The 17901-nt window shown below is 42.1% G+C and overlaps 1 protein-coding gene across 2 annotated transcripts; it reads left to right on the top strand.

Annotated features, from left to right (window-relative positions):
- The first annotated feature begins 959 nt into the window (after positions 1-959).
- Positions 960-17075, top strand: lrrn3b (leucine rich repeat neuronal 3b). 2 transcript variants are annotated; one of them, XM_085252124.1, is made up of 2 exons: positions 960-1321; positions 13358-17075. In XM_085252124.1, the coding sequence occupies exon 2, from the start codon at positions 13759-13761 to the stop codon at positions 15886-15888; it is 2130 nt and encodes a 709-aa protein (XP_085108250.1). In that variant the 5' UTR covers positions 960-1321; positions 13358-13758; the 3' UTR covers positions 15889-17075. The 2 variants fall into 2 exon arrangements, with proteins under 2 accessions (XP_085108250.1, XP_085108249.1); XM_085252123.1 differs by having other exon boundaries at positions 13354-17075.
- The last annotated feature ends 826 nt before the right edge of the window (positions 17076-17901 follow it).

Below are 17901 nucleotides of genomic sequence, written 5' to 3'. Positions count from 1 at the left end.
CCTTCTGGCCAACACCAGTAGGCGGTAGGTGAAGTGTCTTGCCCAATGACACAACGACCGAGACTGTCCCGGCTCGGACAGACACAACAACGGAAGGTTTGACAGGCATTCCGATTACAAGGCGAACTCCTAACTCTTGAGCCACGATCGCCCTGTGGTGGCTACAGAGACACAATCCCAGTCAGTTGGCTTGTAAAAGAAAGAAGGACAAAAATGGTGGGAAAAGGGGTCAAAGATTAAATAAAGAATTGATGAGAAGCACAAACAGCAGCTTCTGATCCTGCATGACGTCTGTCTTCTCTGAGCATCAGGAGCTGAGCAAAAGGACCAACAACAGCACAAAAATGAACCTCACAACAACACAAGACCAGCTCTTGCACATATTTCCCCCCACATAGCTACAACATATAGACACAGATCTCTTGAGTTCTCTGTGGCACCTGTGAGCTCCCAGAGCAGCACCTTGCCCAGACCTTAAGTGGTGTTTACTACCAGACACAAAAATAAAGTAGCTATAACTTCAAAAATTATTGCCATTAAATTTGAGTTGTCATTGGAGGATAGTTATGAGTGTAGGGGACCTCATATACTTGATCAGTCACAGCACAATCATGAGATTTTCCTCTGTTTTGAGGGATCTTTGCAAGGACTACAAACTATCTTAAACGGATGCCGGTAGGTGGCCTTATTTTGAAATAATGAGCCTTTTCTGTTTTAGACAGCACTTCAGCTCTCATCGCTGGCCTGCGTGACTCGTTAATTTGGATATTTTTTGCAGCGCGCTTCACCTCTAACAGAAAAAGACAGAGACGAGAACAGGCTTCTGGGAGATGACTGACGGCTGCTCTCGGCCAACCAGAGCAGGGATGCTGCGCGCACCTCGCCTGCTTCTCTGACGCTATTGGCTCCTCTCTGGAGAGTCGGGGGTTTGTTCTAATATTAATGACTGCCGAGGAGACGGCGGCGCATCTATGTGGTCCGCCTGACACTTGATCGAGAGGGAGAGATGCGTTCGTAACAGCCGCTGTTAAGACGAAGGGAAGGGAAGGAAGGGAAGGGCACGAGGATCACACGAATCTTTCTCCGTTCCTTCGCCACACTGCTTTTGGACTTTGCCGTTTCGCCTCATGCAGAAACCCGTGCGTTTTCCCGGGGAATAGAGACCACAACTGATTCCTCATCAGCTGCGTGAGAACAAGAAGACCACACATTGTTGACTGGCTTTATGTTGCGCGCTGGGGCTCTCTCCCGTCATCGGAGGGGCGCACTTGATGGGAATACAGACACAAAACTGCTTTGTATCCGAGGGTGATGAAACCCGGTAAGTTTACTCTGTTTGCTGCTCTAATTTATATTTGTCGTTTTCGTCCGTGTCGCGCGATTGCGTCTGCGCAACGGCTCACAAGTTCACAAAAAAAAACCCGAACGAAATTGAGCGATTCCTGTGTTTTTTGTCGCACACACAGAGGAAAAAATACACATCAGGTTGCTTCCTAAATGTCAGTCACTCATGTGCCGATTGCAGAAATTAGGGACAAATACTACTGGATAACGAATCTTGTGACTGGCCTCGAATCTCCCTGTTTGGATGTAGGGACGCGCTTTTGCGCAACTATGCAGGATGCGCCTTTTAACCGGACCGGATTTTGGCTGTGTTTGGATTAAGAAGGAAAATCAGTTAAAGACAAGAAAAAGACAAGCCCCCGTGGTTGTGTGTGTGTGCGTGCGGGTACGCTTCTATGTTTGTGTGTTGGTGGATGGAGTGATTGGCTGGCAGCTTCATGTCCTCGGGTGCTGCTTAGTGAGCACACACCAGACACGTCTCTAAGAAACCCACAGAATGTCCCCCCCCCCTCCTCCTCCCCTCACTCTCCCCCTCTTTGTTAAACCTTCCTGTTGCAAACACAGAAGTCGATACCCACACATGCCACGAGAGTACACGTCCACTGGCTTTATTTTTCAAACCCCACGCTCCTCAAATTGCTTCCTCCGCGGCTGTGCCATACACCGGATCCAGGGCTTTTACTTTGTGATTAACGCATCTACCGGAAAGCACCTTCTTGCGCATTCACCATCACCATCATCATCCCTTCACCTGCTCGTGCCTGTACACCCACACATCCAGGGATCCGGCTGGAGAAAGAGAGGGTGGCATTCAGTAATCCCTTAACTGCATTGGGGCGTCTTTCTCTAACCCCCCCCCCCCCCCCCCCTCAAAATTCTGCCCCTCACAGCCTCTCCCCTCTGTCCAAAATGTATTCCACTCAGCAGATTTATTATTCCTGAATAATTTGGATAAACAGATAATGGCCGATAATGACGAATGTGGATTTTCACCAAAGCAGGCTATCCAATTCTGATTGCTGTAATCTTCTGTTCAAATGTGTTCTGTGTGCGCACACACGTGTGTGTTTGTGTGTCCGCTTGCTTGTTCCAAGTGATGGATACAATAGATTTTGGCCTCCACAGTGCGAATGACTCACCCAAAACAGTTGCTCCATGTGAACCACACAATGAAATGCCACACGAGAGCCATCGTGCCCTCACATCCGACACCATGCCACACTGAGAAAACCTTAGCCCTTCACATGTGAAGTATGTGGCTGGCTACCCACAAAGCAATGTATTATAGCATTCGACCACCAGTGTTTGACAAGCAAACCCCGCAACATATTTATCAAGTGAGCGAGCAGTGGCAGCTGAGATTTAATGTGATGCAAGATAGAGCCGCAAACTTTGTGAAGCTCAAAATCAAGTATAGACTCCTAACATGGCAGCCACTTTGCAGTTTCTCCCCCAAGTAGTAACAAAAGCAGTAAAACAAACCCGTATTGGTTTTCTTCATTAATTCAGGCACACTTGTTCAAAACAAATCAATATTACATGTCCACCAACAAGTCATACGCTTAAATTGTGTGGCTTTGTGAATTGCCTATTGATCTGCGTGAGAAGCAGAGGTGGGGTGGGAAAGGTACTGCGCCTGCAGTGGCCTTGTGGAGGCTTTGAGAGCATGATCGGCAGCACGGTGTGGGTGTTCCATATTAATTTTTCTCTATAGTCAGAGGGCAGCAGGTTGCAGCGAGGTGAGAATTATGTGTGGGTGCCAAATGCTACTATTGGTTTGAAATGGAGTTCAGAAAGCTCCAAGTGTAAGTGCCATCACAATCAAGTTCTTCCTTTTTTTTGTTTTTTCTTTGATGGCGATAACAAGATGCAGAAGTATCCATCAGGGGACTCCTCAGTGAAATCCATGTAAACATATTCACAAGACGGCTGCGGGGGATCAGCCCGTGCAGCCAAGCATAGGCTCTCTGGTAGCATCTCCATTCCCAAACAAACACAGGCACCCGTTAAAATGGAATAAGCAGAGGCAGAGGGAAAAAAGGAACAGTGGGGAAGAGAATGGTGTGCATGTTTGTTTCGGAGCTAGTGGGTGGACTTGAAAGAAACAAAGAAAAAAGAGCTGTGGATCAAAACATGCCACGATGGAAACATCCATGACATTTTACAATTTTTCAGTCCGTATCAAAGGTCAAAACAGGATGTGACACTTCCTTTGTATCCACTGACATTTACTTCTTGGATTTGGACTTTTTGGTACTTAACTTGGGCACATTTCTGGTGGGAGTGGATTTAAGGATTTAGGAGTGCCAGAGCACGGCTTTACCAAAAAAAAAGGTGCACTCAAAACCAGACCGTGTGTTAACAGCAAAATGCCAGGCCTGTGAGAATCTAGGACTGATGCTCACAATAAAAATCAAAGCTGCTAACCGCTAATTAAGCTGCTCTTCGGCAGACTCACATCAGAGCGGTACACGTTAGCGACATATGCCCATATTGCAGTTTAAAATGCGAGCAGAGACGAAGGAGGACATCTGAAGGGCCACTGCTGTGCGGTCCATCTGCTCTGCATTCTGACTGATACGTATAGGCCCTTAGTGTGCTGACGGAAATGGTAGTGATGCTGCATCCCTAGAACAAACCCAGCTGAACTGTTGTTGAGCTGCCCTGACCGATGCACAAGCACACATGCTCAGTTGAACGTATGTGCCAAAATGAGCATGTATACAGAGAATATCTGCCCGCAGACACAGAGCATTTTGAAAGAACCCCGTCTTTGGTCTTTTTGGGCGAAGAAAGAGTAGCTGGGAATGAAAACAGAAAAGAGAAAGCCCATATCAAACCCCATGAAATCATAATAAAGAGGCCCAAGCCAGCGATAAATGCATTTCAGTGGCATATAATGATTGATTCCATCTTCTGTGGGAACCTATTCTCTGCAGGCTTGTGGCCCCTTGACCAGCCATATATTATTCATATAAATATAGATAGGTGCGCATCTTAGAGGGAGCTCGCATGCCACATTTGCACCTGCAGATTCAATTTGGCTCTGACTTTGAGGGATATGCCGCTGGCTCCATTTCCCCTGCCTTCCCCCTCCACCCCACCCCACACCTTCCTCTTTCATTCTAGCTAGCAGCTATACATGGAACATTATGCAGATTTTTGTCAAGAGTGAGTGCGATTATGTTTGGGGAGAAATGAGTGTTGGAATGTTCGCTACGCCTTTGACCTTATCAGCGGCAGCCTTAAGCTGGATACCTTGGCTTAATTTTAATAGATGCAGCACTATGCGAATTAGACAAGGGGACCTAGCTGTGCTTTTTCACCGTGTGGCGCATTCTGCATGCATTATGCGAATGAGCCCCTGCGTGTTTGGGTTCTATTTTTTTTTTTCTGCGAGGACGCAGTCTGCTACGTTACATGCCGGCAAATGCACAGATCTCTTTTTCTCATGTATTTGCATGTGTTCCTGTCTGCTGTGTGCATGCGCGAGGCAGGTGGGTGCGTTATATAGTGTTCAATAGTCCACCTTGTGTGTGTGTGTTCTCCCTCACTCAGCCCAAGGGCATGTCTTGTCCAGAAAAGAGCTGAAAAACCAGAGATAGGGGGTCCTGTGGTTAATTTGGAACATTGATTCTACATTAAGAGTCGACTTGCCACTGATTCATGGCTATTCAAGTGCAGATGTAAGGGGAAAGGTTTCCATCTGCTCCCCCATGGATGCACACACGTACACATACATATAAGTACAGGAAGCTTCATTATGCATACACACATAGAAGGTTCTCTTTAATGGACTCTCTCTTGCCTTGGAGAAAGTATAATAGTAAATCAATGAGGTGAAGGGCAGAAGGAGGGACAGTTAAGCCTTCTGAAGGCCTCCACCCAATATGAGGCTTAACCAGAATGTATAAAGGACTCGTTGTGATTGCAACATGACCGTGCTGCATGTTCACCACAGGTCCAAGTGCTGCATCTCTGAAAAGAAACACATCTTGAAAAGTTGTGTTTATACAGTAGAGCAGCAGCAGATAAACTATAGCTTTCCAATAATGCAAAGTGGCTGCATGTATTAAGTACATAAAACCACAATCTTAGTCTTAACACATCGCTAATATATTTATTACTCGTGTGGGTGACACTTGAGAAATACTGCCGTCAGTAAATAATAAAATTACAGTTAATGAAACTTTAGTAGTCATCTTACACAAAGTCAAGCTATTTAATCATCATTGGTAATTTTCTAACTTATTATTTATGCCATTAAGTTCTGTGATAAAAGATATTTAGGAATTCGGTAGTATCTCATTCCCCTGGAGTCAAATGCTGCCATTCAGTTGCTGGCATACCAGAAATGTGTACAAGGTCTTTTATTGGTGGCTCCAAAATGCACTTTGAGAGTGCTCTCACATACATCTTGTCATATTTTAACTCAAATCATGATCATTTCGTAAACCTAATCCAGTCGTTTGATTGGATTTAGCTGATGGCTAGTAAGAACAACAGTGGACACAGCAGGACACGAACCGTGTCTCTGTTATTTGAAACACAAGTAACACTTGATTACTTAAAACAAGCACTTAAATTTTTTATAACAATCATCTAAATACGGTTTGTAGGAACACTGCATAGCATTTGTGATCATCTCAGAGCTGTTTTAAAAAGATCAGTCGCAGCTTTCCACGAAAGCATCCACTAAATTTTCATAGATATTTTACAAACCAAATTTACAAAATGTACAACATTTTACAAAATTTCAATCAAGTGTTACCCCTCACATTACAGTTGGTAATTAGAAAATAGGAGCCATATGGTAAGACATGTATGCACAAGACATAGCATGGGAGGGGTGAAGAGTCTTGGGAAGGCAATTAGGCCAAAAGCAGACACTATGCAGGATAGGCATAGAAATATATAGTGAGACACGATGACATGCTGTCATTCTCCACAGCCCAATGGCTGGGCAGATGATGATGCAAACAGACAACATAAGGAGAAAAATTTCTCAATAAGGACGAGCAGAGAAAAATGTGAGAAGAGCAGGTTTATAAAAAGAGATATTTGGCTTGTATTATCATGAGAAAAAGGGAATGACAGAGTGAATAGAGAAAGAAAAGAGCCCGAGCTAGGGAGAGGGTGATGGGTGAAGAAAGCCTTGCAAGGCTTATTACCAGTGGATCAAAATTCCCAGTGAACCGTTTCTACAATACACAGGCTATTCTCCTGAAAGAGGAGGCAATTCGACTGCGCCCTACTTTCCACTTACGTCTGACCTTTATGTCTTCCACCCAGTTTTACCACAGTAAGTTTAATGTCTACCTCTCAGCAGATGCAATACTGCCTTGTTACCACTTAAACCATGCAGGCCTCATAATCATCTCCCCGAGGGCCAATATGCTTCCCACAAAAAGAAAAAAACTTACGTCTTGATCTCGCAAATTTTTCTCCGCCATTCCTGCCGTTGCATGCAGAACTTGTGTTTTGTATAATAAATGATTGCATTTTCTTTCTTAGGTCAACTTGTCTCCACACAGGGCACTGATGAGCACCCAACCTGTGACAAAGCAATCACCTCTCTTTCCCCGCTTCGCTAAATCCCATCCAAGCCCTGTGAAGCGAGCGGGAGGATTTATAATAACTCATTTCAATAAACAGAATAAAACAAACAGTTCTGCCCGGCTGTTTGGCCGCCCGACGACTTGAGTCAGGGTTTCCTGAATTAGCGCCGCAGAGCCACTTGGACCACCGCTTTCTGGCCCTCCTGTGCATACTCATTAATTTCAAGTGGTCATATCTCACTGGTCTCTAATCAAACTGTATTTGTGCCATTACTATCCTGTGCAGCCACAGTGTTAAGATAATGTAGATGGTCTGGTGGGAAAGTAAGCGAGGTGTTGCCAAGATGTGAATGAAAAAGCTTTTCACCTTGACAGCGCGTGAACCTCTTAACCGAAGCCTTGTCCTAATTCGCCCGGTGCCATTTGCAGATTACAGGAAATCTCTAAACACTATGAAACATATAAAATAATCTATAAATTACAGAATCAGATTCATATTTAAAAAACAAAAAGCAAAAAAAAAAAACAGGGCAGCAACATGTCAGCGTAAATATGCAGCATTTTAATGAGGAGAGATTCGAAGGCTTTCAGTTGTGTCAAAGGTCATTCTAATTAAGAGTGAAATGTGCGGCTAACAAGGTCTAAAGCCATAGCGGTTCATAAAGGTGACGCAATCACGCTGTCATTTCTGAACAGCATCTTTATTGGAATATGTCAATAACTACAGAAGCTCCTTACTCTAAGTGATGATGCAATAACTCTGCTAAATAAAAGCATCTTAGGCGCCTACACAGAATTTCTGTTCTTGTCAAACATGTGCAAATGAGACGCAGAGGTGAAAAAGTGCACATTGCAAAAAACATTTACACTGAGGTGATGTGGAAACCAGTGATAAAATATATATATATATAAATAAACCATGATGTACCTGAAGCATGAAGCATGTTTGGGAGCAACCTGCCTGAGGAGATAAGGCTGATTCATTGACGTCCTTTGAAAGGATTCTAAAAACACATTTTTTTAGAGCTGTATGTATGTTTGTGTGAAGTCTTTTTTAAATCACTGTTTGTGTGTCTTGCTTGTTTTTATCATATTCTGTACTTATTATGTCATTATGTTAAGTTTTTATTAGAGGCTGACCAATATATCAGCGGGTCTGATGTATTGACTGATAATAGTTCCCTGTGATGGATACACGGACACATTATTTGCAGATATTGCTGGTACTTGTAAGGATTCAGTACACATAATAAATGTTAGGGAAATCTGTTTATGTTTCAAGTGTCTGAAAGAAAAAATATCACCCGATACATTGGATCTTTAAAATCACCAACTATCAGTATATGGATCAGTCTTATAAATCCTATATAAGTCTAATTTTTTCTTTTACTTAATTCTTACTAAATTACACAACGTTAATCAAATTTGTTTTTGTGTAACCTCACAGTTTGGCTTACCAGTCTTATATCTGTTCATATTATTATTATTAACTATTAACTACAAATTTATGTGGTACACAGTTTCTAAAAGTACTGCATTCATGAATTTGCAGATATATCGAAACCTTTGGCTACTAAGAAGCATCAACTGAATGGCTGTGTTAAATTTCAAGACGATCTCGTGTAGTGACAAACCCACAAATAACAAACCACCTGACTCTGCAGCTGTCTTTAGCGCAGCAGAGCTGTATAGCATCTTTCAGGTCATAGCGTATATTTCAGCTGCAGCAGGCAGCTGTTTCCTGCAGCACGCTATCAGCCCAGCATCAAACAGCAGACAGTCAAAGTTCTGCCTGGTGAATATATCGTAGGATTTTGTTTCTCTTGATTTTTGTGCTTGAACGCAAAAGAGCTAAACAGAGACTGAATTTTGGACTTGCGTACCTCAGACGGATTGAAGTAAAACCCCAAATTGGGCGATAATGTTTAACCACACAAGCTCAGCCTGTTAATAGGTATCAGATCTTTCATTTAACTGTTATAAGATTATAATGTGTCAGTGTCTCTTCAGGCTTTCACCTAGGAGATGGAGAGCAGTGTTGGTAATGAAACCCAGTGGTGGTAAACAAACCCGTATTTCACCCAGCTAAGGCAGTCTTGAAACGAGGCAGATACAAGCAGCTTGTTTTGCTGCGATACTCCCAGCCAGGATTAACACTGCTGAAAGTGGAAAGCCCATGGGCTACACTGCCAGCCTCCCACTGTAATGGAGCTGCTTGCCCACCACTCTCTTTCTCCTCTGACACCTTGGAACTTGTGCTCCATGAGTGAACACCTTAGCCTGACCTATAAAAGGTCCCCTGAACAAATGTCAAAGCTTTGGCTTAATGCGTTAGCGCAGGTAGACATTAGGTTGCTGGAGATCCCATTACAAGCTTTCCGTGTTCTGTTCTAAGGTGTTGATTTTGTACCTCAGTACTCAGGATTTAGTAAAGCTTTTCCACACACAGATTACCAGCATCCATCTTTGAATTCAATTTACCCCAGCCATATTAAGCACATTTCTCTATGTCCAGCAGTTATGTAATGTTTTTTCTTGTTTCTTTCTTTTTTCGACTTTGACTAGAATTTGACTGGATCAAGCTAAGATTAATATTTCTTGCAACGACAGCATTACAAGGGTCAGTAGAGGTTAATAGCTCAATGCCACAACAGAAACGAAGACGTTTCTCCTCTGGCAAGTCACTTTGTCCTCCAGATCTCTTCTTTCCCTTCTCCCTCCACTCACGCTCTGCCTCAATTACCAGCAACTGAGCAGTGGACTGTGGGAATTAGCTCTGTATAGTAGCTGTGTGTGTGTGTCTGTGTGTGTGTGGGGGGGATGTGGTTCGGTAACTTGACTGGATTTTTACTAATAGGTTTGTACAAGTGGTAGTCATGGTGCAAGGCCTTCAGAATATAGACTGCCTGTTCAGTGGGCTCCGCATTATTCAGTCGCACGATACCAATTTATGTGATCAACTGCCTGTAGATGATTAGGATAGTGCACTTAAAATAATGCAAGTATGGGACAATATTCCAACCTTAAGCGTATTGAAACTCTATTAGGGATGGGCATTTCAAGCAAAAGTACTGCTTGTATTCACTGGGAGGTATTTGGATATCCCTCAAAGAGCATTTCAATTGAGGCTCTGTCGTTGAAAGCTTTACTGTTGTAACATCTTCCGTTTGTCCATTTTCTGCAAGACACACACTGTTGGCCACAACCATATCTAAGATCTGCATTTTTATGAACCACATGTTGGATTATCATTAATAGAATTTCATCCTCATTAATCAGCAGGGAAATATGTTCTTCTTGCTGGCCTCATCATCATGCACATTGTCCTGTAAAGCCTTCCTAATCCAGTCCTTGATTTTTGATGGAAAAGCAAGCATTAGCGTCCGCCAAACCAAAAGAAATCCCTCTCTCAATCTGTCCCTATTTCCAAAACCTCTTTAGTGTCCACGATGTCATCCTCACATCCATCCTCGCCAGAATCTAATGGAGAAGCAGTGTGCTGTGAAAATAGGGCAGTGCTGTGTCTTACAGCACACCAATTCCCTTAGCAGGAAATATTGATTGAAACATTAATTAGTCCGAGAGTGTTCCCTCTGACGTAACTAGCTGGTAAAACAAATAACAGCAGCCCGTATTGGAACCACCTGCAGCGAATTCACAGTAAAGCTAAGCCATAACAGTTAACCTGACCACATTATGCTGCTGGTAATTGTGATTACTAAGGAGAAAAAGCCAGGGCGAGCAGAGGTGAGAACTAAATGCGGTAGGCTGTATTACAAAGTCTGTCCTGTGCTTCCAGGATATGGATCAACTGCATAGCCCACGATGGAGAGCCGGTGCTGAGGGAGAGAGGCTAAGTCCTGTTTATCAGAATTCTCTGGGTGTAGAAGCTTATTAAAGTGCCAGGTGCTTTTGAAAAATAATACCCCCCCTTTCCCCCCACACACACCACCATCCCCACCTTCTCCCTCTTTCACAACCTTACTGTCTGCCGTCCCGAACCAAACCACGCTCTAGCCAGTGATGGCACACAGGTTGAGGAATGAACCCTCGGCTTGGCTCCACCAGCCGGCAAACTCCAGCATTTCTGCTTCCTTCAGAAGTTCTTATTCATTTAGTTATTTATTTATTTCACCCACCACCACCACCACCACCACATCTCCCCCGTGGTGGAAACAGCGAAGGTGATGAAATGAAATCATTTCTCTTCCCTTGTTTTCACTTTCCAGCCACCGTCACAGTTCTCCTCTTGATTCTTTCTATTTCATCCGCTGTCTCTTCTGACTTTTCTCATGATGTGGCGCCTGATCTCATAGGCCCCAAAATATCACAAGCACCATCAAACCCATCTGTTCAGTAAGAGGCAGTCACATATGACAAATTACATACACTTCAACTGTGGAGCTTCTGCCACGTCAGGATGTGATGGAGACACTAATCATACAACGGTGCGAGAGACAGTAGATAGAAAAGATGTGTGAGTCACATGAAGGAGGAAGCATCTAAGCTATACCCATATGGAAAAGAAATAGAAAAAACTTATAAAAGACTTGCATCAGCTTTAGCTTGCTTCATATAGTGAATCATATAAGGCTTATATGATTCACTCATGAAAGTGGCCACTTTCTCATTACTTTCATATATTGTTTTACGGAGTATCAAAAACATACAAGTTTCATTTATATAATTTTTCAAGGGATCTTATATCTGTTTTCACTCTTGTATGCTTTTCATACAAGTTTCACACAAGACAGATACAAACTTTATAAGATTTATATATATTTTTTCCATATGGGTAGTTATATATCTACAATGCTTATAAATGGAAATAATCATACAATAGTCTTTGTTACATAAGAATATTGAACAAACTTACAAAGGCCAAATATTGTTACAGGTGAAATTGTTTGCCTTTTACTTTGAAACGACCGAAATCTGCCTACATTTCCCAGAATTCCATTTTAGGAACATCTGTAAATACCGTATCACTCTTTAGAAATAGTCAGCGGCACAAACATATGCGTTTTTAACAGTTAAAAAAGACCCTGAGAGCAAATATGTTGACCTACAAATGAAGTAAAATATGCACAATAGCCTTGAGCTTTCACTCAAATCAGACTGTCTAAAATCAGTGCAATGGATTTTACCCATTGCCTTTAATTTAAATGTCTCAGAGAAATTAATGGATAATTTACTAGCCTAAAAAAATCCCAGAATAAAATGGAAATGTCAGAGAAGTGTGCAACACTTTCTGCTAACAGCACTGTACTGCATTTTATAGTTCCTGTTGAGCCCATGAGAGTACATGACCTTGAACTGTCTTGTATGAAGTGTAATGAAAGGGTGAACAAAGGCAGACAATTCAGACAAATACTAACTGCACTGGGTAGATAATTGAATTTTAATTTATAGTATTTGCTTCAATTTATTATTCAGACAGGATCATCAAAATGAAAACACTTATTGTGCCATGCCGTGTTTGGTAATGATGTTTTTGTTTTACTTTTCAATGCACCCATTTCCTTTATTACAACCCTGTTCATTTATGTACTTATAGATGCAGCCGAATGACAATGAAACGTCAATGAAATGCATTTTTTCAGTTCAGTAAGACCACAGATATTACATAAAACTACTAAACAATCGTGACACTAATCACCGACCTAAATGACTGTGATCATTCTCAAATTTTAAATGAAAAAGAACATAGATTTAGCTGATGATCTTCGATCTGTGACTATTTTATCTATTATTCAAATATCCATGTTCAAGACAATACCATAATAATCACTTATTTTCTTCACTTCAGGCACCTTTTAGTAATCTGTGTCCATTGGTAAACTGCATGACCTGTTTTTCCAGAAATGCTAAATCCTATTAGCATACAGATGTGCTGATTGCTAAAAAGATTAATTACGTCAACACGTTAATGCATTTTAATTTTCATGGCAGTCGGTTGTTTCGTCTCCTAACAAACAGGTGCAAACTGCATCTAGGTCAACTGTTTAGTTTGCATTTACAGCCTAACCGTCTCACTCCATTGTGTATTACTGGCTGCCCATTTACTTGTTGCTATAGTGACTGACATATTCTAGCGTCTTTGAGTAGCTTGCCCTAAAGCGTAACGCTTAAGCCCTAGGATGTCTGCCATTTAAGAATCTTAATGAAGCCTTCTCTTTAACCAATAATAGACTCATACTGCTAGCATCAAGATTTAGTGCTATATAGTAGTGGTACATATGGTACATCCTCAGAGTGAAGTCTAGAAGGTCAAGCAGATATAAATCCATTGTTCTACGTCTTGAAGGGAGCGTGTATAAATGTCAACATGCATCAGTGTGCCTATAACAAATGTCAATATGTCCAAATCCTTTTCTTATGACATTCTCTGACCATGCCCATTATCTGGTAATACTCACATGTTTCTCTCTGTCTTGTTTGTTTTACGCAGGTAGGAATGGACTGGGCTGTGGATTCTGGAAGCTAGTAAAGACAATCAGTGAGGACGGTTATCTTTAAAGAAAGAAGTTGTTTTATGGATACCTATAAAGGTTCTTAATATAAGTCTTTTGAGGTGTAATATTGGTCCAGGCTTTTTTCTTTTTTCCGCCTCCCACCTATTTTTGGCTCGCCTGATTGCACCCTTGGCCTCAAACCCTGACACCAGCATTGAGTGAATCAAGGGCATCTACATAGGAAGACAATAAAACACTAGGAAGCCCTGTGGCAGTTGCGGCAGGGCTGATGAGTCAGTTGCCACAGCGGCTGCAACAAATGAGTAATTATTTGTAAAGTTAATAGCTGAGACCAATCAATCTACAAGGACCAATTTCTGACTGGAGGAAATCGGTCCAATATGAAGGACTTGTCATTTGTGGATCATCTCTTTGTTGGCTTGGCCATGGCCTCTTTTGTTGTGGCCACTGAGCTGAGGCCTGATTGCCCAAAGCTTTGTGTGTGTGAGATTAGACCCTGGTTTTCCCCTACTTCTGTCTACATGGAGGCGCAGACAGTTGACTGCAATGATTTGGGACTCTTTAGCCTGCCAGAAAAATTACCAGTGGGCACGCAAGTACTGTTACTGCAAACAAACAACGTCGAGAGGATTGACAGACCTTTGGATTACATGCCCAATATTACAGAGATTGATTTATCGCAAAACAACTTATCCTCAATCAGCAACGTCCACCTTGGGAATCTTACTCAGCTGCTCTCCCTTCACTTAGAAGAGAACTGGATACGAGAGCTTCCTGAGCAATGCCTGTCAGAAGTGGCGAACCTTCAGGAGCTCTACATGAATCACAATCTCATCTCTTCTATCGCTCCGCTGGCTTTCCAGGGTCTAAGCAACCTTGTGCGACTCCATCTCAATTCTAACAAGCTGAGTGTCATTAAAAGAGAGTGGTTTGAACCTTTGCCAAATCTGGAGATCCTAATGATTGGTGAAAATCCAGTTCTTTCTATTGATAACATGAACTTCAAACCTCTAAGTAACCTCCACAGTCTTGTTCTTACCAGAATGAACCTGTCCCAGCTTCCTGATGATTCACTGGCTGGTCTTGATAACTTGGAGAGCATCTCTTTCTATGATAATATTTTTCCCGAGGTTCCTCACTCTGCCCTGAGAAATGTCAAGAATCTTAAGTTTTTGGATCTAAATAAAAACCCCATTACTAGAATACAAAGAGGGGACTTTGTGGATATGCTTCATTTGAAAGAACTAGGGATTAACAGCATGCCAGAGCTAGTTTCCATTGACAGCTTTGCCCTCAATAACCTCCCTGAGCTGACCAAAATCGAAGCAACCAACAATCCTAAACTCTCTTATATCCATCCTAATGCTTTCTACAAACTCCCACGGCTGGAAACCCTTATGTTAAACGGCAATGCTCTCAGTGCCCTCCACAGGATTACTGTCGAATCTCTTCCAAATCTGAGGGAGGTAAGCATGCACAGTAACCCAATCCGCTGTGACTGCGTAGTCCGCTGGATGAACATGAACAAGACCAACATCCGTTTCATGGAGCCTGACTCATTATACTGCGTAGAGCCTCCGGAGTATGAGGGCCAGCATGTCCGGCAGGTGCACTTCAGGGAGATGATGGAGATTTGCCTGCCACTGATATCACCCGAAAGCATGCCAGGGCACATTAAAGCACAGAGCGGGTGCTCAGTGTCACTTCATTGTCGGGCTTTTGCCGAACCAGAGCCGGACATCTACTGGATCACCCCATCTGGCACAAGGGTTCTGCCTAACACTGTATCTGACAAGTTCTACATGCACCCAGAGGGAACCTTTGACATCTACGATATAACAGAAAATGAAGCCGGTGTTTACACCTGTGTTGCCCATAATTTGGTCGGTGCTGATCTTAAATCCGTCTCTGTAGAGGTAAACGGATATTTTCCTCAACCTGTCAATGGTTCTCTGAATGTTGAAGTCAAATCAGTGGAGACACACTCCATTCTGGTCTCATGGAAGGCTGGCCCTGGCACTTTGGCTCCCAACATTAAATGGTACACTGTTTCAGATGCCAACCATCCCACCATGACTTTTACCACCAGGGTTCCCTCAGATGTCCAGGTGCACAACCTTACCCATCTCAGCCCCGCCACTCACTACAAAGTCTGTGTGGATATCCGCAACATCCACTACAACCATGACACCAAATGTGTCACTGTCACCACTAAGGGATTAGAGTTGGCAGCCAAGGACACAGAAAAATGGGATGCAGCAGTAATCACTGTCTTTGGTGTGCTCCTGGCTGTGATTTCAGTGGCCTGCCTGTTTATTTATGTGTCTCTGAGGAACCACCACCTTTATGGGGATATAAGGAAATGGGACTCTAAAGCTTCACTGATACCAGTGGAAGCTCCCGGTATGCACTCATCTTTCTTTACAAAGCTGTGGGTTACGGGTAAGGGACTGCCAAGTGGAGTGGAAGTGAAAGCCACAGTCATAAATGTATCTGACAATGCCTTTTAAGAACCACAGCTTTGTAGAGCACCACACACCTACAGCAAATGGACAAGGCCACTGGGCAGGGGTGGACGATGATATACTGTTTTCAAAGGCATACCCATTGCCCGTTCCCAGCTCAGATACACTGGGAGAACTATTAATGGAAGGGGATGGAACGGTTTAAATTGACTACATGCTATCCCAGTTTCAACCCTAGTTGAAGTGGTGGCTTTGTAACCATCAAACCAAGCTAACATCAACAGGAAGGGGTATTTACTGCAAAAAAAATTCGATTACAGTACCATTCATACAGAAATGCAGGCAGAGAAAAGAAAGTGGATGTGTTGAAGGTCAGCTCTCTTGTAATTGACTGTTAAATGTGTTCAGAGTTGTGGAACTGTCCGTGTGGTCCCAAGCAATACCGTCTGTGCTTTGTCAAACATCCATAGACGAGTTAGAGATACAGTAATAACACCTGTCTATTATGGGAAGGGAGATTTATTAGAGTAGACAAAAAACAGTGACTATGGTGTAAGCCTTTTGATGAAATATACCCCCCCTTTTCTATTTAAAAACGGATTCTTGATTTTTCATGGAAATATTGTTATATATTCTATTATGTTGATGTAATGACAAATCCTCTGTATGTGAACAATTTAAATGGGTTTTAAATGAAGGCAAGGAGCAGACTACTTTTGATTACAACATCACATTAAGCTTAATGAAATTCAGCGACAAAATGGGTATCTAGAGAGGATATTTGCCAAATGGCTGTTTATGCTTTGTAGTTCTCATTGCAATGGTGACTGGCAAAAACACTGGACTCAAACAAATATATCGAGTTGTTTAAAACTAAAACAAGTGATGTTTTATCTCCTCAAGAGGTGGTTTGTTAATGCCCTGGTAAGTGCCTACAACAAGAGCTACGTGAGGTAAACGGAGAGGAAACTGAAGAAATTCATCAGCCACAGCAAAACACAGTCATGTCATCATTGCAGTCACAAGCTATTCTCCAGTACTTTTAGTGGAAATACTTTCTCAGTATTTTTAGCATACATATTTTAAGAAAACATTTTGTTGTTGCTTTGGGTGTCAAGTTAAAAAGCCATTTTTATATTACCTGTATTATATGTGATCAATGGGCACAACAGACTAATTAAGAAAAGCGCTAAGAAAAAAAAAATAAATGTCATTGTTTCTTTTACAAACAATTGCCTACTTTCTCTCATTTTATTCTCATATTTATAACAACAGCAAAAGGGACCTGTTATTTTCATTTTCATCTCTTTTTTTGGGCTCTACTTGAATAACTTTGCACGAGTTACGGTCCTAAATAACGATTATTTGTGTATAAATAACCCCTAATTTATACATTGGGCCTTGGTGCAACCTCTGCTGCCTGAAACAAGCCCTTATAGAGCCCTTCCTCCCCCTTGAAGCCAACTTTCCTCTTATTGGCTGCCCCTAATAAACCATATTCAGAATATCCTCTGTCAGTGAGATCATACAGAGGCAAAGGCAGAAAATATTGTCCGAGTATAAAAGCAGTCTGATGGCTGAACTTTTGGCTGTGATTTATTGCCAGGACGATGTTATCGGCCCATATTAACTATTTCCGATTTATTGGTATCGACATTTGTAATTTGACCATAAACAAACATTAAACAGAAATAGATAAAGTCTGGGAGAAACACCCTTCAACCATGTTACAGCTATTGATGTTGCACAGTGTGGTCCACCACAACTTTACCCTTGGCAACTGTTTTTGAATATGCTTTGAACACCACAAACTCAACAAGCAGCTGATCCAAGCAGAGTCGGACTAATCTACTACATGTTTGACAATAAAACAAGTTTATATTTAAAACTCATTATCATAATATCTTAGTGCTGACTCACACATAACTACACATAACAAATGTTAGGGAAATCTTTTTATGTTTGTCTGAAAGATACTAAATATTGGCTGATATATCAGATTTCCCCCCAAATATCAGTATTGATATCGGAAGCCATTTTGCTTATATTTTATTGTTA

Source organism: Mchenga conophoros, linkage group LG17, assembly GCF_057382185.1.
Source record: "Mchenga conophoros isolate Kocher_MC1m ecotype Shallow Benthic linkage group LG17, M_conophoros_male_GT1.1, whole genome shotgun sequence".
In the NCBI taxonomy this organism is placed as follows: Eukaryota; Metazoa; Chordata; class Actinopteri; order Cichliformes; family Cichlidae; genus Mchenga; species Mchenga conophoros.
The sequence above is the reverse complement of the archived record's forward strand: the minus strand, read 5'-3'. Positions and strand labels throughout refer to the sequence as shown.